Source organism: Lissotriton vulgaris, chromosome 2_1, assembly GCF_964263255.1.
Source record: "Lissotriton vulgaris chromosome 2_1, aLisVul1.2, whole genome shotgun sequence".
NCBI classification, from domain to species: domain Eukaryota; kingdom Metazoa; phylum Chordata; class Amphibia; order Caudata; family Salamandridae; genus Lissotriton; species Lissotriton vulgaris.
The window spans coordinates 868,585,668-868,609,512 of NC_141687.1; the positions used below are offsets into that span (position 1 = coordinate 868,585,668).

The 23,845-nt window shown below is 42.4% G+C and overlaps 1 protein-coding gene across 1 annotated transcript in view; it reads right to left on the reverse strand.

Moving 5' to 3' along the window:
* LOC147731326 (G2/M phase-specific E3 ubiquitin-protein ligase-like) overlaps positions 1-23,845 on the reverse strand; it is a 38,418-nt gene that overhangs the window by 14,224 nt on the left and 349 nt on the right. The window contains exons 2-5 of the mRNA XM_086954184.1: positions 9,514-9,615; positions 9,110-9,423; positions 5,597-5,778; positions 4,469-4,641 (exon numbers count right to left, since the gene is read on the reverse strand). Of these exons, the coding sequence (XP_086810310.1) occupies positions 4,469-4,641; positions 5,597-5,778; positions 9,110-9,423; positions 9,514-9,615 (771 nt within the window). The remainder of the gene's footprint in view (positions 1-4,468; positions 4,642-5,596; positions 5,779-9,109; positions 9,424-9,513; positions 9,616-23,845) is intronic.

A 23,845-nucleotide genomic window follows, 5' to 3' on the forward strand; every position in this document is an offset into this window, starting at 1 on the left:
TTTCGCAAACCTTTTAGTGCATTATGTGGAGGCTATGGAAATAGAAGATTGTTATGTCTGCATGAAGCTACCCACTTCTGTAGCTGAAGGTGTGACCTATCACCATTTACCCCTAACCTATGGAATTTCCTGTAGTATATTTGCCAGCTTGTTTTATAGAAGCACTTTACAGTACTACTACTCAAACACTGACGTAATCTTTTCAGAACTCCCTATTCGAGGAAACCTGAACCTTGTACATATTAGAAGTGAGGTGACCCGCTACATGGGAGAATATTTCCTGACTATAGGTGAAATAGACTTAAATGAAGCAAGACAAGCTAATCTGACCTGTTCCTTACAAGAGCAGGAAAAGATGTTTATAAAAATGGAAGATAGAAGGAGAGAAAAGTTTCAGAAAAAGGCAAATGACGAAAAAGATAGAATCCCTATGTGGGCAGAACACATGGACAACACCTCACAAGGCGAAGCTACTCCTGCTTTGTTGCTTTATTTTGAACGGAAAGGGAAACTTTGTCTCCATAGAGAAAGGACAGATTATTATAACACTGTATTCATCGGTTCCAGCGAGTGTGAACATAATTATAAGGTAATTGGAGGTTGGGGTTTCAAAAATGGGTCAGAACCTGTGTTTCCCGGAATTTATTATATATGTGGGAACAAGGCTTATTTCAAATTGCCGGATCACTGGTATGGAAGCTGCTACTTTGGCATTGTTTTCCCGAAAGTATACCATGTGAATAACGCTGCTGGAAGCAATGAAGAAACTAATGGCTTAGCGCGTAGAAAAAGAGAAAGTGTAGGAGAAATTATAGGTGATATTTTTAGTGCACTGATACCTGGAATGGGGGTAGTTCTGAATACTCACAGAATCTGCAAATTGTCTACAGTAGTGGATCGGTTATCAACTGACACTGCTGCCGGATTTCTGCTGGTCAATACTGAAATGGTTGCGATCAGATCAATGGTTTTACAAAATCGCCTTGCTCTTGACACCTTATTGGCAAAAGAGGGCGGAGTCTGTAGAATGCTGAAGGCGCAACATTGTTGCACCTATATACCTGACAAAAGTATCAAACTTAAGAAATATGTAAGGAACATAACTAATTTGGAAAAAGAACTCAAACCATTAGAGGTTGACAGTGCCTGGAAGAGACTGACTGGAGGTCTCTCCTCTATAGGTAGTTGGTTTTCTAACTTAGGTAAAAATCTTCTGTGGAAAATACTGATGCCAATAGCTGGAATAGGTGTGGTTGTACTGATCATCTTTATCTGTTGTAAATGTCAAAAATGCAAAAAGTACACTGTGAATAAGAGAGGAGTGAAGCGAAATATTGATGAGTTAGAATTAGAAGAATTGAGGAATCAAATCTACAAAAAGGCTAAGAATCGCCACTCTCATAGAGAAGCCGAAAGAAAATTAAACAATAAGTCTGTTGAAATTGAGATGGAAGAAATGGAAGAATGAAGTTGGCATCTGTTTCCTTTAGTGATGATAGTAAATATCATCAAAGAGGGGATTGATGGAGCAAGGATTCGCACGTAAAGCGACTTGCTCATAATCAAGAACCTCGCCTAACTTATAATCATATTAATTCAACTTGTCCGTCATTTATTTAGCATTTTCCCCAACACGCGGGTGTCCCTAGGAGGCTTGCCTGTGTGTCTTTTCATCCTAACCATGCTTGCACTACGGAAATGGCTGCTTCGCAGAAATCCGGTCTGCGCATGCGTCGGTCATACTCACGTGATGTGACGCACTCGCATTCTGGAGGGATTTTGTTGCTCATGCGCATTATTGCAAACATGGCCGCTTGTCTCTCACCACGCTCTCTGCTTGCCACCGCTGCTTCTGCCTATCTGTCTTTTTGCACTAAACCTTAATGCTATAGATATTATAAAGTAAGGGGTGCAGTGAAGTTTATAACGGTATACAGTGTAATCATTTTTTTTCGTATGATTCTAATTTGTTCTCGCTTACTTTTCATGTACCACGTATCTATGGGCCCGGGGATGGGGAGCCGCTCCATACTTGAAGCTCTTCTGAACCCTGTCACGTGACATGGGAGAAACCCCACTGCGCAGAAGCTAAAACCAGCCAGCTGGCTCCCGAAGCTCGATGCGCCTGAGAACCTACCTAGAAGATGCTGCAGTTTACCTTGACTGTGCAACAATGTATCTATATACTGCACTCTCTCATTGTCTTCTATATTCCTATGCCTGGGAACGTGAACCCAAGGGGCGGGTATGCAAAATTGAATATTAATGATGAGAACACTGAATTATAGGTGGTGACAATGACAAAGTCACCTCTCCTGACCAATCATAACGTGGGAATTTTGTCACTTGCAACATTTGTGGGTGGTCTAGGGGTCCCAAAACAGTATAACTAGCCTAGTATAGCTTAGAGAAATTGTCCGACTTGTCCGAGTAGCAGACCTGTCACTGACCCTACGAACTCTATAGGTGATTGATACAGAGTGCTGCGGAGCACTCTGCCCGTACTTTCCACAAAACTAGAAGGGGTGGAAATAGTCTTAAGTGCTGGCGGAGCACTTTGCTGGGAAATTCGAAAACCCAATCGGGGTTACTGGCGGATTACTTGCAGAGAGGGGGTAACGCAGGCGTTGCATCCGAAGCTGTGGGTGTTGGTCGTACCTTGGTGAGCCCAGTCCTGACCCAAAACCTGAGGGGTATCCTGTCCTGACTGTCCACGAGCTGTACCTGCTCGCTTTCTGGTATTCCAATCCTTGAGGGTCCTTGTCCCCGTCCTACCAAACTGACCCGTGGCCAGGGTTAGTCCTCATTCTTGCTTAGGTAGTTATTAATTGTGGGTGTACGTTTTTCTATCACTCTCTCTTCTTTCTTTAATAAAGCTCTCTTGCCTGTGATATTGCTCTATCACCTCTGAAAGCAATTTATATGCAATTGTTTATTAGTGATGTTCCACTTCTCTCCCCACCTATAGGATATTATTAAACTGTCATAATATTTTAGTGTGTTCCATTTTACCCTTCCCTTTAGCATGATTGCCGTGAACTTAGTAAGAATAGCATAAGATCTAGGGATTAGGTTTGAGAATATTAGTGCACATATTAGGCCTCCTCATGTCCTTTTCCTTAGTTTAAACTCGTGCTGAATAGCGTGTTTTCTAAATGCTCATACCCTGTAGTGTTCCCAACTACTCTAATGGTACTTGCCCTTATCCATAGTTACATTGTGGCTTTGATATTAATAATCGATATATTGATTTGTATTTGCCTCATTATACTGGCATATTCATTCTGAAACTTCCTATATAAAACTTTAAACCTCATCAGGTGTCTGTGGTCATTTTACAAAATAAATGTCATCAAAGTATTTAATGTGAAAGGTATTTCTACTCTTTTAGGAATCTTGTTACCTGTCCACTGCTAGCTCCTGGTCCATCAGGAGTAATGTGCCTGGGGTAAGTCAGGTACATGTATAGTAAGTGGTGTAAGTGACACGCCCCCGAATTACTCATAGTAGCGTGGCTAAGGTTTCACCCGGTTCATGCAAAACTCTGTCATTACGTGCACGCCAGGGCCCAGTGCGTGGAAATTGGTAATCTAATGACCCGGGTGACCTACGCGCTCTATCAGATATACCAGGTTTTGCTTTGTTGGGACTATGCTGTAACTTGTTAAAATATCAAACAATTGCTGAACAATTGAATTTGTGGAATAGTTTGGGGTCAGTTAAAACAAGGCGGCGGATCGGAATGAAGTTGACCCTCCAACCGTGTTAATGTGATATCTCAGTCTATTCGGACAACTGTGAGACTGTTCAATGTCCTGGTGGATACATTTAGAAACGTTGAGGAAATGTGTGGCCTGCTAATCAAGTTTTTATTCACGAGGCTGCCATTACTTTTCTATCCCATACACATGCGAGCCCTGAATCTGTTACATTTTTAGAACTCCTTTTGGGATGCCAAGACTTGAATATGAGAAGTCCAATACCTCTGATGCTCTGCTTTGTATGCTGATGCCCATTGTGACTATGAAAAGAAGGTAGTTGTCGCATAATTTATTTTGCAATTTCTATTTGGGAAAGTTGGGAAGGTGGGAAGGCCTTTTTTTTATTTCTTATTGTTTGTTTTCTTTATTTTGATTTGTGCTGTGTGGGCTGAACATATGGGATTGTTGGGATTCCTGTAATTTTGGTTAGCGTTCTATTTGTGCCCTCTGGAGGAAGGACTGCACAAGTTGTATTGTAAAATGCCAATAAAAAACTGAAACAAAGTAAATGTAAAATATATTTGAAACACATGATGTGCTTGATTTCACAATCTGTGTTTGGGACATTTCTGACAGTGTGAATATGTATGATGCCATTAGGATGGACAGTGATTTATAGTAATTACTTTTTAAAAATGGACATGCATGTATTGCAAAGTCAAAATGATATTCTTTTATAATGCATATGCATATAAATATCGCTGTACCTAACTAGTGAAGGAACAGTCCTCCCCACAATGTACCAATTGATGATATCTTCCAATAGTTCTTTTTTGTCATTCAGAGATTTTAATGGACGGAAGCAACCTGCCACACTTAGAATTGTGCTGTGTTTTTGAATCAATCCTTGAAGAGTTTCAAGAGCCGAAGCATCCTCAATCTATGGAAAAATTAAGATTGTTATATTTTGAATAAATAGTAACAAAAAATATGGCCATCTGCTAAATAAACATATTCGTTCAGTAAGTTGAATGTTTCCAAAAGTTTAACAGTCAAAGGACTAAAACAGTATCAACTGCTACTGTAGTTAATGCTACTGTAGTTTTACACTAGCTACACTCTCTCGCTGAATGGAACACCAACTGGGAAAGAGTGCAAGAGAATTAGACAAAGATGACTAGCACAATGGCCTAATGTACCTGAATGTGTTTGGCAGTAGGTTTTCTTTTAGTTCAATTGCAAAATTCCACACTGAGTGTATTAATCCAGAATACAGATGTATAGGTCCTCTCCTATATCACATTGTTTGCAGAAACATGGTCAGGAAGGCCCCTTCTATTATGTTATTAGTCAGTGTTGAAAACTGTAGCAATTCCAGGGAAGTCTCATGGGACAACTGCAAGTGGTAGATGGTATGACTCTAGTTATGTGACTGTAACTTTGTCTTCTGGTAATGTGAAGACTCTGTCATATCAAGAACATATCACATACTTTTGATTTGGTGGTATCACCAAGAAATATAGATCAACATCGGGTTAACAGTAGGACGTTCTTGATTGATCACTGATGCAAGAATGGGGTTTTGTGTATGGCAGTTGAGAGAGTAGCAAATACGTAGAGGTTGCTCTGGAAACTTTAAAAAAGTGTGGAGGACCGGGAATAGACATTCAGGATTGACCCAATTCCAAATAGATGAGTGTGATTTCTTTTCATATTCGTTTATAGTACATATGGCAATTATACATAAATCTAAGGTACATGAATAACTATTAACCACAAAATTAAACGCAAATGATTTGCATGTTTTTGACTTATAGACCCACAACTATGTGAAAACAAAATAATAAATATTGATAAACATTCATCAGCACAAATGTTTACTATCTATTGCTTACCTCTTGCAACATGTCTCGTGTATCCGGATCTACCACATCTACCAAACTGCAATTCACATTTTTTGCATCAGAAACTAAACATTGATACAAAACAGGCGACACAAAATTTGGAGCAGTCCCCCCGTGAACTAGGGAAACGGCCAGGGCTTGCCCAGCATAGTAATAGTCATCATTTCGCATACCTTAAACAAGAAAAAATAAATTAAATGTATTGCGTTCTGCTTATCTATAAAACATTTATTATATATCTCTGAAACTAAATTTATTGCATAAAATCTAGAAAACATTATCCAAGAATCCACAGCCTGATTCACGAAGGTACATGTGCAGTAAAGTCAAGCATGCAGAGTTTCGGCATTTGTGGCGGAGCCTTCACACACGGGGCTTAATAATTGTACTTGGGCCATAGTCTCCGTACTCGGTGCAGAATCTCCACACTGCAGTTCAAGACACTCGACTCACAACAGTAACTTTATAAATCAGGACCCCAGTTCAAGACTCCGCACTCTTAACAGTAACTTTATAAATCAGGACCCCAATATATTTTTGAGAGAACAAGAGTTTTAGACGGATGGCCTGATTACAAGTTTACCTGTTACTTTAGGCACCTGATAAATCATTTTACCATAGGGTACATTAAATATTGGGTGTGATCAATAACACTTATTACTAGTTTGTGGAGAATAGCATGCAGATCTTGGTGTTTAAAACACCAAAATCTGCATGATATAGTAAATACCCTGTTTTTCTCTCCCATTGTCTTTCGACAGGTTTTGCATGCTAAAATTTAACGACAGTTGAGGTTATTTTTTATATCCAGTAATGATCAAATGCAAGATCCTGAAGAAAGACCGCTCCACCCGCCCCACTCACCAGCATCCACAAAAGCTCCCTCTGCATGACAACCACTGACTCGGACGATGCCTCGCCCACATAGAACACATCCACGTCCAGACCAACCCAAAAACGAACCTCAGCGGAACCGTCACCTACAGACTGCCTGGCCCCATGTTCCATTCACCAATGTCATTGCTAACCCCATCACATCCCACGCACTCGCCTCCACAGACTACATACTACTTGGAGAACTAAACTTCCACCTGAATAACCACCACAACCCTAACACCTCCTAGAGAACCTCAGCAACATAGGACTGCAGCAACTTATCTCTGCCCCCACTCACACAACAGGACACACACTTGACCCTGTCTTCGCAGGAGGAAATAGCATCTTCCTCTGTCACATCATGGAACTGCTCTGGGCTGACCATTGCATCCACTTCTCCTTTAGAAAACGCACCACACAGAAGCACACGCGTCGCCTCCCATGCACAATCTGCAACCTCCACCAATTGATCGTCAACTGAACCAACACACTCGCTCCCCTCCAGAAGACTACAAGACAACACAACAAGAAAGCAAACTGGTTCACCACAGCACTCCAAGAATCCAAGCATGCCTGCTGTCGACTGGAAAAGACATGGAGAAACAGCAAAACTCCGGAAACACGCATCCCCTACAAAACAGCCACCACGGCATACCACAAACTCATCAAATCCACAAAGAAGAATTTCCTCAAAGACAGAATACTCTCCAACACCCACAACTCCAAGGACCTCTTCTCCATCATACAGGAATTTGACAAACCCAACAGCGAAACAGATGCCCCTCACTCCCAAGACCTCTGCAATAGACTCAGCTCCTTCTTTCATCTCAAGATCAAGACGCTCTATTACAACTTGGACGACCAAGACCTCTGCAATGCCTCAACCCCCACCCCCAGCAATGTCACCCAACAGACCCCTGCCCGCCACACATCTTACACAGGGCTGCCACAGCCATCGCATCCGAGCTACATTGAACCATCAACTGCTCCATTGTGACCGTCACATTCCCCGACAACTGGAAGCGCACCTAAGTCAACCCCCTCCAAATTAAATCCTCGCAGACCCGGCGGACCGCAAGAACTTCAGGCCCATCTTGCTGCTTCCTTTCGCAGCCATGGTCATCGGAAAGGCCATCAGCACCCAGCTAACATACTTCATTGAAGCCAACAACATCCTAGACATCTCCCATTCCGGATTCTGCAGCAACCACAGCACCAAGACCACCCTCTTCGCCGCCACAGATGACATCCCCGCACTCCTTGACCAAGGCCAAACGGAAGCCCTCATCCTCCTGGACCTATCAGCAGCCTTCGACTCTGTCTCCCACCGCACACTAACCACCAGCTTCCACGACACCAGCATCCAAGGAAAAGCCTTAGACTGGATCCGCTCATTCCTCATGGACAGAACACAGAGAATAAGACTTCTTTATTTCCTATCACAACCAACAGAGACCAGATGCGGAGTACCCCAAGGTTCCGGCCTCAGCCCCACCATCTTCAAAGTATACATGGCGCCCCTCACAGGCATCATCAGAAACAAAGGTTCAACATCGTCCCTCTACGCATTCGACACCCAACCCATTCTCTCCCTCACCAAGGAACCCGACATCACCAGGCACAACTTCCAATAAGGGATGAAAGCTGGCAAAGTTAAATTCCTTGGAGGATGATTGTTGGGGACATGAATTAATAACCCAGATTAAATGTCTCCACCTCGTGCTTATATATGTAGTTTCTGATTAAAAGGTACAACTCATTCCTTCCCAAAGAGATTCACAACAGGGTGTTTAACCAGGAATAGAATATTACATACAATTTTTGGTCCTTCCAGATGTTTCTTTCTTTTAGCTGCAACATATTCTGAACTTTACCATAAGTAAGGTGCTGTACCCAAAACGTTCTGCTTTCTCAAACCTCCAAGAAGATGTCTTGATGGTCTCCAGTGGAGGAAAGAGTCTATCCAGAGAACTTGTTTTTTAAGATCTGCATCTACAATGGACTGGAATTTCTATACACAACAAAAACTCCTACCGTTATGACCCGACCAGTGTCTCAAGTCCCATGTATCAAACGAATTCACGCAGTGGGTTATTGCCTTTGATATATGGGCCTATGTATCCAAATATGCAGGATGCATCTGTACAGTTTGGGTGATTAATTCATACACACTGCTGCCCCCGAGCATCAACTAAGATTACCTAATGCAGAATCTCTAAAGTTAGGCATTATTTGAAGTACTTGTCAGAGAAATTTTCTCTCAAATGATAACAGTAACTACTACAGGAAAACCTTAGCCCCTCATTTAATACAAAGCAAACATAAAATATATAATGGAGTACATGCTAGCAAGGTTGTTTTACAGGCTGCAAGGGATATATTCAGTGGGTGGAATTTAAATCAGTCTGCTCTTGCTGCATAAATGAATAGTATAGTTCAGTATTCCCTTCTTTATTCCCCTTTTAGTAAAAATTCTTTGAGAATGCCTGATCAGTGGTATCAAACAAACTTTGAAGAAGTCAGTAAGTAATCTATTATAAACATTATTTACACTTTTAATAAATATATTTTCCCTCCTCTAGAATTTGAGCAGTTTAGAAAGGTTGGAATATAATAAATGTAAGGTACCTTGGGCATCACAACTGAGTGTCTTCCTGTTTTCGGGTCCCTCGAAGAGTTTGCTGTGCTGTAAATGATGCATTAACAATCGCAAAAATTCCTGTGTTGGGCCGCCAAAATCAACAGCTCCTTCAGAGTTACCAGAGGAATCAGTAAACATAACAGATATACGGTTGGTTGCTTTATAGGTTTTGCGAAGGAACGCACGACGTGCTCCATCCCAAATGTTTCGCTGATTTATGTTGAACTTGCATGTCTTTTCAGAGTCAATTTGTAAAGCAAGGTTTGATAGTAGATCCTTCAACGTTATATCATCGCTCTCACTGAAATACAGGAAATAAATAAAGCTAAGCTATCAATTGTATTAGTTAAAAATGAAATGTATAAATCAGAATTAAAACTTATAAAATTACCTTTCGTGCGCCTCATTTTGTTCCGCAATATTGATATTTGAGGTATCAAACTCTTCATCGTCAGGAATGTGCACATTATCAACCAACAGTTCAGTGTAACATCTAAAACAGTAAGAATAGTGTCAACTATTACTATGTTAAAAAAAAACAATCAAAGTATCATCCTATGCCTTCCTGTTACAAGTCACCTTTATACATGACTTATAGGGCAACATGTATGAAAGTTAGAAATATAAAAAAAAAAAACAAGAGGGGGAGGTAGAGCAAAGGGGGTTGGATTCTTGCTCCACAGAGATACTTTAATAAACAAGGAGAATCCAACTCGCAGGTAGGGTGAAGTGTTCAACAAGTGTTGAAGCACTTAATGTTTTGTAAAATACCCCTCACACACCAACAGGCCCCTTGGTGTCATGCTTCATCATCGGGGTCTTCGCACCCCTCTAACGAGATGCGGCGTGCTGCGACCAACGACTACGCGGGAGCACTTATAGTTAATGACTATGTGTGGTGCATGTGTGTGAGGTGTATTTACAAGTGAGTGGTGGGACGTGGTGAAGGTTTAAAAAGTACCTGGCACATGAGTATATTGGAAACAAATTTATTCTAAACTCTGGCTGGTACTATTAAAAAAGGGTGCAGTGTGAGGTCAAATCTGTTGTGTTAATGAACAGGACCTCTGGTGTGCGTCGACATGTTTCGGAGGCAAGCTCCTTCTTCAGGACGGGGGCACAACTTCCCCACCTTACTCACGTATTTCTAGATAATATCAAGATGTATTTACAGAAAAGTGAAATATTAGGCTAAATGTGCCTACAGCGGTCTGCTACAAGCTCAATGACCTGTAGAAAGACAAAAAGAATTATCAACTAATGGTTACCCATGTACCGGGTAGTTAAAGCAGGTGCAGTCACCTGGAACCTCACCATTTGCTTTTAATAAGCCCTGTAAAAGAAAAGATACTAACATCACATACAACACAGAAACACAAATACTAGGAGTTACTGGCAATAGTTGTCATACTTATGAAGCTTGCTTGCTTGCTTCATGAGCAATAGGAACGTTTGGGGTGTTGCTATTTTTGCAATCTGTAGTTAGAAGTAATGCAGGTGTAAAAGTACATTCTCACTTACTTAGGAAGTTTCTTCATATGGTCGTTTTAGGTTCTATACTCACAGGATCAGGACATAGTAATATCCGCCTTACCCCCACACGCTGCTCCGCTGAAGTTAGGTGATCACAGGGTTTTCGCTATTTATACCCTGTACTTAATTGAGCGGAAATGTTTACATGGCCAAACATGGGTGTTCCGATGTTTATAGTTAATTGAATGCCCTTGTATGGAACGTCCGATCATTAGCCATACATATTGCGGCTTGATGTGTCAGAACGGACTTGCGATAGAAGAGCGTCGCTACATGCGAGCGGTTGTTTTTCGCGCATGCGCAAGGATCTGGTAGTAATCCTTCGCGCATGCGTGTTGCGGCCTTGCATTCGTTCTCAGGCGGCAGTGGTCCTTTGCGCATGCGTCCTGGCGCCAAGTGCATATTCAGAGGCGATGTGTCTCATTATAGCGATTTTCTCCAGGTATGAGTGGAAGAAACAGATAAACAAAACAAACAAGGCCCATAATATTGATGGCAGTGTTGTCATTGGTAATACTGGAGGGTTACAGTTATCAAAAATCGATCAGTGAGAATCATTAATTTTATATATATAATAATATATATAATATATTCCTGCAGCAGGCTTAAGTTCCTTAAGGCGGCATTTCAGTTGGATAGTTGCCCCCAAGGTACCTCATCATTCAACCCTGTTAGCTGGGTGCCAAGGCGGAATACCCATCTTTGTTCTTTCAAAAAGAGACAGTCCTCAGAAGGTAGTTGCTCAATGATTGTCCATTTTAGGTCGTTAACACAATGTTGTGCCGTAAGGTAATGTGTGGTCATTTTTGTGGTGCTTTTCTTACAGCGCACGTTGCTTTTGTGCTCATTCATTCGTGTTTTTATTGCCCTTGTGGTCATGCCTACATATTCAAGATTACAGGGGCAGGTGATAAGGTAGACCACGTTTTTAGAGTTACAATTTGTCATCCTCCTTTGTTCCCAGGTTGTGCCATTGCGGAACGTTAGTCTTGTGCTCTTCTGAGTGAGATGGCAACTGCTACAGTTCCCGCAGGGGAAATGGCCTTGTACTCCTATGGATGGTTGTTTGGCCATGGATGTAGGTTTTGGTCTAGTGTGAACCAATATATCTCTGAGATTGCGTCCTCTACGGTGAGCGAACATTGGTTTTTCCAAATTCAAGTTACCACATGTCAGTATACTCCAATGTTTGTTGACGATCTTAGACACTTCGTTGGACAAGTACACATCACAAAGGCATTTTTCTTTTTCTATATGTGAAAATGTGGGAAGAATTTGGTCTAATTTCTGTTTCTGTTCTCATTGAAGCATAAGAAAAAGATATATTCCCTTATCCCTTTGTCCTCTTTTGGCTTAATCATCTATGGAATAAAAGCCTGACCCTTTTTACAATGCCAGCATCAGTAAAAACCATGACCATACAAGAATTACAGTGCCCCAAACGCAGAACAACATTTTTCCAATCACTGGCATAGCTAGCTAGCCTATGTGGTGATGGTGACTACCAAGTGGAAACTGAAGAACCTAGCCATGCTAGCTACAGACTCACTGCACACGTAATATGGGAAATGGGAGCAATATGTTAGGTATGGAAGTACTTATGATTCATTGTGACTGTGTTGATGTCTAAATGCAAAAGGGAAATATTCAGAACTATGAATACTTAAGTTGTCTTTTCCGTCCCGATCCTACCTGATTCACAAAACATTATACCCACAGTGAGCGAGAGAGATATACCAATTATTGACAACCAGAGGCCCTCACATGAGGGCATTGCCTCAAAAGTGAGTGGAATTTGATCAGATAAAAGAGTTGTACATTTTGACATCAGTGCCGCCTCACCAAGTTGGATACACCAAGCAGATTGGCCCCGCTAGGGACAGGAAGTAGGGAAGTTTGAAATAATGTCCAAATCAAAAGTTATTGTTTTTCTGAGGAATTTCAATCTGACTCTGGTAACTGGTAATCAAATACGTTTTGCCATTGGTCCCTTTAAACTGTGGAGCAAAGGTCCCAAGGTTCTTGTGGTGTCAGAACAACCACAGGAGGACACTAATAATGTCCATAGGATGTCAGATGAAGTAGTTTTAGACTCTCTGAGACAGATTTACCAATGAGTTGCATCGACTTTGCGACACAACCACTAAGTCAGATTTATCAAGTCACGCAAGACCACCTTACGTAGCCCTGCATGGCTTGATAAATCTAGAGTAAATTGCTGTGATGCGTTACACTGCCCCAAGGAGGCATTTAATGGGTGAAGGGTGGGTGTTCCCACGCATTCACCCAGGGATTTTGGCTCATTCCAAAATTACTGTCAGACCAGGGAATTACTCAAAATGCTAAGCCTCCCTGGGTAAAGCGTAAGGAGGAAAAATACCTCTATTTCTCCTTTTTTGTTCCTTTTTCTATATGTTCTGCAGCACACATAGAAAGAGGAAAATGCCTCAGGGGATTGTTTTAATGCAGTAAGGTTTCATGCACAAAAACAGTCCTGTCTGCAAGGAAAGCACCCTTGCACCACGGTGCAAGGGTGTCTGCGTTAGAGCTGGGCAGCACATAGTGCGCCAGCGCAAACAACAGACAGGAATGCACCACTTTGTGTTAAATAAGGTGCAATTCTGACCTTTCTCTTTCACGCAGCATAACTCAGCAAGGTGGCTTGCTGCACTGTGCGGCATGAAATAATGATAATTCTGCCCTTCAGGATGTCTGGCAGAGTGAAACAGCAAAGTTCAGTCTTTTGTCCAGTTGCCAATGGTCAACAGGCATTCTTCATTGGAACGCTCTTTTCAGCTTTTTTAAGTTCCTGGAGCTGCCCAGGGAATCAGCCTCATGATATTTGGAGACCTTTCAGTCCTTGGGTTTCAAGAGGAAGGGGGTCCAAACTCCTCAGGTCCCTCTAACAGGTCGCAAAAGGCAAGAGCAGCAAATTCAGACTGCCTGGCATCCTTTCACAAGTCTGGCATTTTTCTGAGAAAGGCGCTATACATTTACCCCCAGTCAAGAGATCTGGGTTAAATCCATCAATCTTTTGCTCACCATGCCACCCCAGTTTAGACCCAGCCATATGCAAATCAGTGTTGACCCTGTTCCTGTACCATGGGGAACATGGTCAAGACTGATTTGCATATGGCTGGGTCTGAACTGGAATGGCATGGGGAGCAACAAAACGATGGATTTAGGCCCAGATCTCTGTACTGGGGTGAATGTTTGACATTGTATAGCATTCTGTCCATCAATTGTTCTTTTTACATTTGTCACCCATGCTCTCCATGCCTCTGGAGTCAAGCTAACCTGGATGATGAGAAGTGATACCCCAGGATGCTTGTTTCCAGTCAAGGGGAGACGTGGTTGGCGTTTCGGGCTGGACTGTTCCCATGGAGAACAGGGTTAAGACTGATTTGCATATGGCTGGGTCTGAACTGGATTGGCATGGGTAGCAAACACACGATGGATTGAGGCCCAGATCTCTGTACTGGGGTGAATGTTTCACATTGTGCAGCATTCTGTCCATTGTGCATTTTTCCCCACGCAGGAACGTGCTGCACTGGTCTCACAGCGGTGCATGTCTTAGGCACACCTAAGTGCCTTAGACACGCACTCCTGTGGGACCGCCCAACCTGGATTAACTCGAAATCCGGCGGATGATCTGACTACAGGTTTGGCAGTCTCGCAGTGTGGCGACCCGCTATGAGACTGCCAATCTTGTAATCAGGTCCTTAATATCTCAGTTGCCATAGTCCTTTGAACGTATGTAAATTCAAATCCAATGAAAATGTTACTTGTGTCAACATATGTTGTAACATGTGTCAGAATTATTTCAAGATGTGCAATATTCATTTTAACGGATGTTGTATTTAATTCAAAGCTTCTTATGTTTATTTACGTGTGGGCCATATTCATTTTAAGGTGTGTCAAATTAATTTCAACTGCAATCATCTTCATATGACCATATGTCATATTTAGATCAGTGTAGGTCATGTTCATTGTGACACCGGTCATATTTATTTCAACTTATCTTACATTTATTGGAGCATGTGCCATATTCATTTGAACATGGCTTGTATCCATTGCTGATTGTCTGGCATTCATTTCATATGTATCACAATCATTTGAAAAAGTGTCACATTCAATTTAATATGTGCCATATCGATTCCAATGGATGTTGTATTCAGTTTAAAGCTTCTCATATTAATTTCAGTGTGGGCCATATTCATGTTAATGTGCACCAAATTCATTTCAACTGCAATCATATTTATATAAACATGTGTCATATTCAGTTCAGTGTTAGTTATATTCATTTTGACACTAGTCATAATTATTTCAACGTATCTTGTATTCATGTGAACATATGTCATATTAAGTTCAGTGTTAGTTATATTCATTTTGACCCTAGTCATATTTATTTCAACTTATCTTATCTTCATTTGAACATGTGTCATATTCATTTAAACATGGCTTGTATTCATTGCTGTATATCTCACATTCATTTCATGTGTATCACAGTCATTTTAAAGAGTTTTGAATTCAATTTAATATGTGACATATTCGTTCCAATGTGGGTTACATTCATTTCAGCACCAGTCTATATCATTTGAATAAGGTTTATATTCACTTGAGTTTTTGTTGTACTCTTTTCAGCAACAGTCATATTCCTTTCAGCGTAGTTGTTATACATCTCGATTTATTTTTTATCCAATTCAAAGTGTGTTGTTCACATTGTCCAATAGGTAAAATATTTATTCTGTCATGTTTCATCGGTTCCAATGGATGTTGTATTCAGTTTAAAGCTTCTCATATTCATTTCATTGTGGGCCATATTCATTTTAATGTGCACCAAATACATTTCAACTGCAATCATATTTATATCAACATGTGTCATATTCAGTTCAGTGTTAGTTTTATTCATTTTGACACTAGTCATAATTATTTCAACGTATCATGTATTCATTTGAACACGTGTCATATTCAGTTCAGTGTTTTATTCATTTTGACATTAGTCATAATTATTTCAACGTATCTTGTATTCATTTGAACGCGTGTCATATTCAGTTCAGTGTTAGTTATATTCATTTTGACACCAGTCATATTTATTTCAACTTATCTTATATTCATTTGAACATGTGTCATATTAGTTCAGTGTTAGTTTTATTCATTTCGACACTAGTCATAATTATTTCAACGTATTTTGTATTCATTTGAACACATGTCATATTCAGTTCAGTGTTAGTTATATTCATTTTGACACTAGTCATATTTATTTCAACTTAGCTTATATTCATTTGAACATGTGTCATATTCATTTGAACATGGCTTGTATTCATTTTAAAGAGTGTCAAATTCAATTTAATATGTGCCATATCCATTCCAATGTGGGTTATATTCATTTCAGCCCCAGTCTATATCATTTCAATAAGGTTTATATTCACTTGAGTTCTTGTTGTATTCTTTTCAGCAACAGTCATATTCCTTTCAGCGTAGTTGCTATACATCTCAACATACCTTTTATCCAATTCAGAGTGTGTGTTATTCCTGTTGTCCACTAGGTAGTATATTCACTCTGCCATGTTTAGTTTTTATTTAGACATATGTTATATTCATTCTGGTGTGTGTCATTAGGTCGAGCAGACCTACTCTCAATGCGTGAGCATTGAGAGTGTCTGCTCCAGACCTAATGTGGCCCGTATTTAGGAAAGTAGACACGACTCAGACGTGCGCTTTTGCAGTCTCAGTTTTGACCGCGGGAGCGCGCGTCTGAGCCGCGCTTGCGCAGAGTAAGTCACAGCCCCTGCTCACACACAGACACAGCCAGCCCCCACCCCTCTGCATGCACGCACACAATACACAGGCGCGCGCGCGCACACACACACACACACACACACACACACACACACACACACACATACACATACACACGCTGCCGTCCCCCACCCCCACCCCCACCCACCTGCATACACACAGACACGCAAGCATGGAGCCCCACTCACCCGGACTTCTACTCGTCCCGCTCTGGGCTGCTCACTCCGACGTGAACGGGCACAGGGACACCGGCACTCCGCTCCTTGGCTTCCCGGGCGGGCTACGGCTGCACGCAGGGCTCTCCTCTCTCTGCACCGGAGCCATGCGCCAGCCACTGCAGCCTGCCTCCTGGAAAGCTCCGGTCGCGTGTCCGGCCCCGCCCCCGTCCCAACAAAGGTTGCCTGGCTTCCTGTTGAAGCCGGGCTGCGGCGGTGAGTTTGCTTGTTTAATTTAAAACGGCTGTTGGTGGCAGGACACGCACAATGTGTTTTTTCTGCAACTTTAGAACGCCTTGGCACATTTTTGTTCCAATCCGGATTATCCCCAAGCTCCTCGTTACTTAAACTTATTAAGAGGAATGTTTTCATCTGTAAAATATCAAGATCGAAAAATGAGCAGGAGGTTGGAGTATAACCTAGTTATCCGAAGTGATCCATTGAGCTAAAGTTATTTATGTGGAACGAGTAGCTATTGCTTTGTTCCAAATGTAATTTCCTATTGAAGCAACTCGAGGCGTAGTGTTTATTTTATTTTTCACATTTTTCACCAACAAAGGTTGTGGTATGGTAAGCTTTAAAATGCTTCGAAATCGCCTGCAATGCATTTCTTCATAATTAAGTGGTATTGAGGTAAGCCAGAGAGTTGAAGGTCATAACAGTGACGGCTGCACTCTTTTATGCCTCTATACTGTGTTGTAAAAATCTCACATTAGGCACGTTACCTGAAAGGTGCAGTTGTTTATTTTTATAGATATTGAAATATTCAAAAGATAGAAAGAGGACACAAGATAGAAAGACATAAAGTTTAGAAAATGTTCAACTTTACATAATTAACCAACACAAATAAGAAAAAAGTATTTCTTGATCGGTTTCTCATTCCTTTTCTAGCGAAACAAAAAAGGGAACGAAAAGCAAATGCATTATCATTAGCCCCACCGCATCAGGTTTTACCTGACATATCACAGTCCGTAATACATCACTTTCTCATATTTTAACAAAGTGGTCCGGTCTAAAACTCCGCTTTCTATGTCTGGCCGAAAGCAAGACGTTTACACCTTTAGAATTTGCTTTTTCACTACAATTAATGTGCAGGTTTTGATGTACTGACCCACATTCTACTCTCCAACTCTTAACGTAGCAATCTCAATCTGTTATGAAATGGACATGAATATGCAGCATTTGAAAGAAACACAAGCAATGTTTATCTGCAAAGGAAGAGGTAGCACCAGTTTCTCTGCAGTGTCTTTACAAGAAACTCTAAGTCAAAGCATAAATTAATTTTAATTAAGTTCCTACTGTGCATCCTCCACCACGCCTTCTTCTGATCCGGTGTAATTTTTGAGGACACGCTCTTACAGTTAACTAATGTCACAGGAAGTAAATTTTGTAAACATGGAAGCACCCATGCTCCTAAACAGGTCTTCATTTTAAAGTTAGCAGGGAGCTGTAGAAAATGTTTTACTAAAATCTCCCTCCATATTTTATTCCAGTACCACTGTTTTAGGTCGAGCCTAGACAAAAGCAGTGCGAAGCACTGCTGTCTAGCTTGACAACTATAGTCGCCCTGTTTTGGGAATGTGGACACGAGTCGGACTCGCGCTTTTTCCGACTCGGATTTGTCCTCGGGAGCGTGCTGGCTGGTTGCTGTGTGGGCGTGCTTTCGCTTTTGCTCAACGCGCTGAATTAGAAATGAAATGGTTATGCTTGTCTTTTTGTACTAAGCGGCAAGTAAATGGACACACACACAGCCACACTCACGCATGCACACACACACACACACACACACACACACACACACGCACGGGCGTAACAGGCACACTCACGCATGCACACACACTCACGCACGCAGGCACACACACGCTCCTCACCGCTGCTGTTGGGGACAATGATTCATGGAGCTCCGAGTCCTCGGCTCCCGATGGATGGGCGGGCAGGGGCGACGCCGCCAGGGGCTCCAGACCAGGGACAGGCTGACAACTTGCAGCCTGGTAACTTTCTGTGGGAACGGCAGCTGCGGTGCACGGGCAGGGCTGGACGGCGGCTGTGCAGAATTCATAGCCCCTGCCCTTCAGCCGCCTCCAGGGCTGCGCCCTGCTAGCGCACCATTGGCTGAGCGCCCTTCAGCGCTGGCTCGTTTAAAGAAGGACGGACCATCTGTAACTCAATTGCAAGATAGCTTCATAATTGATATCGATGATTAAAATCCCTGAAAGTCAGTCCTTCTTTGTAAAACACATTTTTTTCCAGCTCTCCGGCGTGCCTCCGAGTGTGGTGACCCCGCTGCACCCACACTGGTCGGGCCCAGTGTAAAGTCCAGCACTCGCGGTCTTCCCCGCTCACCTCATGTCTCCTGGGCCAGGTGCACCATCTTCTATCGCCGGAGGACAGCTGCTGAGTCTTTCCGCAGGCCAGCAGAGGCAGTCCGCAGCTCTCTGTCGTGCACCCGCCAGTGGGGGGGTTCTATCAGAGGCACAACCCCCGCCAGGGGGATCCGCCGCACAGTCTCCTGGCAGCGCCACCTCAGTCATCCGTCGTCTTGCCTTGTTCCCACTTTTGATAAACAGCCACTGCAAGAATGGCTTAATGTGGTATGATAGCGTTTTCGGGGAGGATGAAATGAATAATATTTTCAGCACAGCTGAAAACCATACATGTATACAGTAAGGAGTAAACAGAAAATTAAAATACCCCCACTTGGAACCAAACTGTTACCATCACTGAATCAACTAAGCAAGCAAGATGAGCCCTATCTAGACGAGTTTCTTTCCCATTCCATCTTCCCTTCCATCAAGGTGTCATCTATCAATCCTTCCATGCATCCATTCATCCATCCTTTCACCTTTCCATCCTCTCATCCTTTAATTCCACCCATCCTTTCACCCACTCACCCACCCATTCACCTTCCATCCATTAATCCTATCACCCATTCTTCCCGCCCATCCCATCACCAATTATTTTACACTTCTAGCCATCCTTTCCCTTTTTAATGTCCTTCCATCTATTTACTCTTCTTTCTTTTCACCCTTCCTTTCAACCTCCTTCCTTATTTTCTTTCTTTCTTTCTTCCTTCGTTCGTGGCTTCCCTTTTTAGGTCGAGTATTTATACTTGAACCTATTACATCTGAACCAAAGTCTCTTGAACCAGCAGATTTCCTACAATGCATGTTGTGCACTCGAGCATGAAGCTAACCCAGGCGCGCGCCTGGCCTCGCACACCACCATCAATGGCTTCTGCTCCCCCTCACTCACACCCCATCCCCATATGCTCCTTTCCTCCCTCCTACTCGCTGGCTCCCCCCACCCCCACCAGGCTCTTGAAGCGCGACGCTTCACCAGCGCTTGCCAGCCTGCGGCCACTGACAACAGTAAACAGTAGAGAAATACGCACATACACACCACGTACACACACACACCAATCTCACTAACCATCCATGCATCCACATATACTACACATGCACGCACTATATGCACACTACTTCACATACACAGCTACGTGCGTAATCACTCGCGTTTTTTTAAATTTTCATTTCGTGGGCGATTTTTTTTTGCGGCCGCCCATGCTTGTTTTTTTTGTTTCCTCACATTGCAGCTTGCCCCGATCGTTGCGTCTCTCCTACCCCGAGAAGCCAGCCATGCAGCGCAGCACTTTACGTTAATGAGGTGAGAGAGGTGCATAAACGGGGGAGTAGCACTAGCAGAGAGTTGTAATTCATCTATGCAACTCCGTCCCATCACCGCGCGGGCACTCACCGGCTCCTCCCGACATGCACTGGGACATGGTCAAAGCAGTACATTACACTCACACACCAGCTTCAAACCCTCTCACAGAGTCCCTCCCAATCCTCTGCATGTTTTCATCTCCCCTCTTCCCCTCTCCGTCCCATTCCTCGCCCGTGACACAACAACTATCTGCTTTTCAGCAAGGAGACATCTCTATCTTCAACCCCCCCCCATTCTTCTTCCTTGCCTTCTGCCCTCGCGCGCTCCCCGTCAGCAAACTTCCCACAGCTGTTCTAAGAGGAACGGATCTCAATGGATCCCTTCTTTCCCTTCCTATAATAAGATGCCTCTGGATGGAGCAATATTCCTCCAAGATGGAGGATAGTTGGACTTCATTTTATTTAGCATACCTATGGAGCGTGGACCTGGTGACAGGCTTCGGAGCGCTACACAGATGCGTAGCTACAATTGTGCAGCAGGTGCAGTTGCATCGGGGCCCAAAGTCCCGAAGGGCTTACGAACTCTGATAGTTGCAGTATTTACCCCCCCCCCCCACCTCCCCCAAAGCAGTCACATCGGACATTGTCCTCGCTTCCACCAGGTATATGGCAGCCTTGCTACGCTACTGCACAGGGGAAAAGATATAAACAGTCACTACAGACAAACACAAGACAAACTTCATAATCAATACAATACTGGCATTACTACCATTGCTGCTACGACTATACTACTACTAATAATAATCACTGCACCAATACTAACACACAAAAACCAGCAGCAATATTTATAACCCGTGGCAAAGTAAAAATGCAGGGTGAGAGAAGGTCATTTCAAAACTAGTACAATGCAGAGGCCTTTACTTACTTTCTGGAAACGGTGAACTGGGAGACCCTCACTCTATCTATCTGTCTATCTATCTATCTATTGCCCTAACTCTATCTATCTATCTGTCTGTCTATCTATCGCCGTCCCTCTATCTATCTATCGCCCTCCCTCTATCTATCTATCTATCTATCTATCTATCTATCTATCTATCTATCTATCTATCTATCTATCTATCTATCTATCTATCCCCCTCACTCTATCTATCTATCGCATCACCACAGCATCACTCAGGGGCACCACAGCATCACTATGCGCTACCAAAGCATCACTGAACGCCACAGCATCACTCGTCGCCACTACATTACTCAGCGCCACCACAGCATCAATCTGTGCAACTATTCAACAACAACTGGTTCAAATATGTTCTCAATGTTTCAATCTTTATTACAAATGTCACAAAAAGATGTTAATATTTCACTTCTGTTCTTGGATTTTCGTCACAGTAAAATACACTGTACATAATCTTCAAGAAAGTAATTTACATAAGTTTAAGCTATTGGCATTATAAATTACAATAACATTTATTTAAGTATTAATTATAAAAAAAATAAAAGCCATTGTTATTTGTAATATCAATACATCTAAGTCGCGTAAATACAACACATATTGCATTACAAATGCTATAGGTGTCACATTTGTGAAAGTTAAAACTATTGGCATTGGAAATGACAAAGCTATTAATTTAGCTATTTTCAAAACAAACACATAAATAAAAAAATTGTCATTTACAATACCAATAGCTCAAACTTTCCTAATGCGAGACCTATTGCATTGCAAATGCTTGTTTTTATTTTGCAGCAGGCTACGGATTTCAGAAGGTGTCTTATATGGGGATCTGTAATTTTGACATGAATGGCTTCCCATAATTACTGTTTGCTTTTTTAGTACATATGAAAAAGCTTTGTAAAAATGCATTCCCATGTACTGACACTGTTGTTGCACTCCATGAGAGTGCATGTTCTGGCAGGCCATCGCCCCTGCTCTGCTGTCCTTGTTACACCCACCTAACACACTACTCCCACATTCAGGCTGCTATCACCCACCCGCCCGCTGCCCCGATCAGGACCCTTCAAATACCCACATTTTCCGCAGGTTTAAAATGAATATTTAATTGAAACCACTCACACGGGTAACACGTAACATACAAGAGGTTCTTCTGTGCTCACAGGATGTGCACAAAGCCGTGGGACGACAAGTCCCTCGGAAAGGAGGCCTGCGCCCTCCCTCCCCAACCCTGCTTGCTTCTGCTACCACACGCAGTCCTGCAGCTGCCTCAAACATGTCTCACATGCCACTCTTCTTTCATAACCCCGATATCCAATTAAGTAAATTAGTTATTGCCACACAGTTAATTTTACAATAACGGTGTGAGTTAATATTACAGCACCGTTGTCCTTAAATTTCATCAAAAATTTAAAATACAGGAGTGTTTTGGGTGCAGCTATTAGCCATGCCAAAGCTTTACCGACTGTAATTCTTGTAACCTTCATTTTCCACCAATAAGAGGGCAACATAATTTTCACTCATGCTTTTATTTCTTAAATACATTGTTTATCCACACTGCCCAGGCTAAGGGAAAGTCATCTTCTCATCCACCCAAAGCCATAATGTACAAGCTTGCATAAAAATCACAAATCTCTTTGTAGACATTCAGATCAATTTGTCTGAACTGCATACTTTTGCTTCCATTTTCTTTGCTGTTGTGGTCTAGAGCGCTGTGGATATTTTCTTCGTCCTCTAGTATCACCTATAGGGTCTTCAGGCCTAGAATTCCTCCTTGAATTGCTGCATTACCTCTAAATGAAACCCTCAGCATTTGTCCTAGATAACACATCCTTTGCAAGCACACACAATTCAAAGACCTCGCCTTGCACAGTAAGTCATTTCGGAGTTTGAAGTTTCGAATAGGCAGGGCTGTCGTCTCGCTCTGCTCTCTGTTCCCAGCTAAAGCTTCCAGCAACTTTGCTAGGACCCATGGCAGGCAGTTGGTGAAATTCATCTGCAGGGATGTCATCCTGGGCTCTGCACAAACAACCCAGTGTTGGTGTCAACAACTCAAATTATAGGTAGTGGAAACTTCGTCCTGGAAACCACATCGCCCCTCCCAACTATCTAAACCATCATCATTTGCATTATCTTTTTCAGGAGTGGGCTGATAAATAATTTGTGGCATTGCAATTGAAACTCCAGGATGTTAATTCTTTATGGTTAGGAGGATTTATTTGGGGTGTTTGTTTTAACAATAAAGAAACTCATCAGGTTGAGGTAATGTCGGGGAGGTTGTTTGCTCCAGGCTCCTTATTGTTCTGTTCTTCTTTGCTCCTCTTGTTGTCAGGTTAGGGATCTCCAAGGAATTCTTCTTCTTCTTCTGGTGTCACTCGTCCCTCACTATAATGAAGAGGACGTCAGTTCATTCTCTGCTCGTTCTGATTTCTCTGTCACCACACATGTGTGCTTTGTGCCCTAGGTTTCAACACTTTTGCTCAGGTGTCAGTTATTGTACTAGTTTTAGTCCTGAGGAAACTCAGGACCGCCTCTCATAGGGGTGCCCTGTGGCCTTCCCTC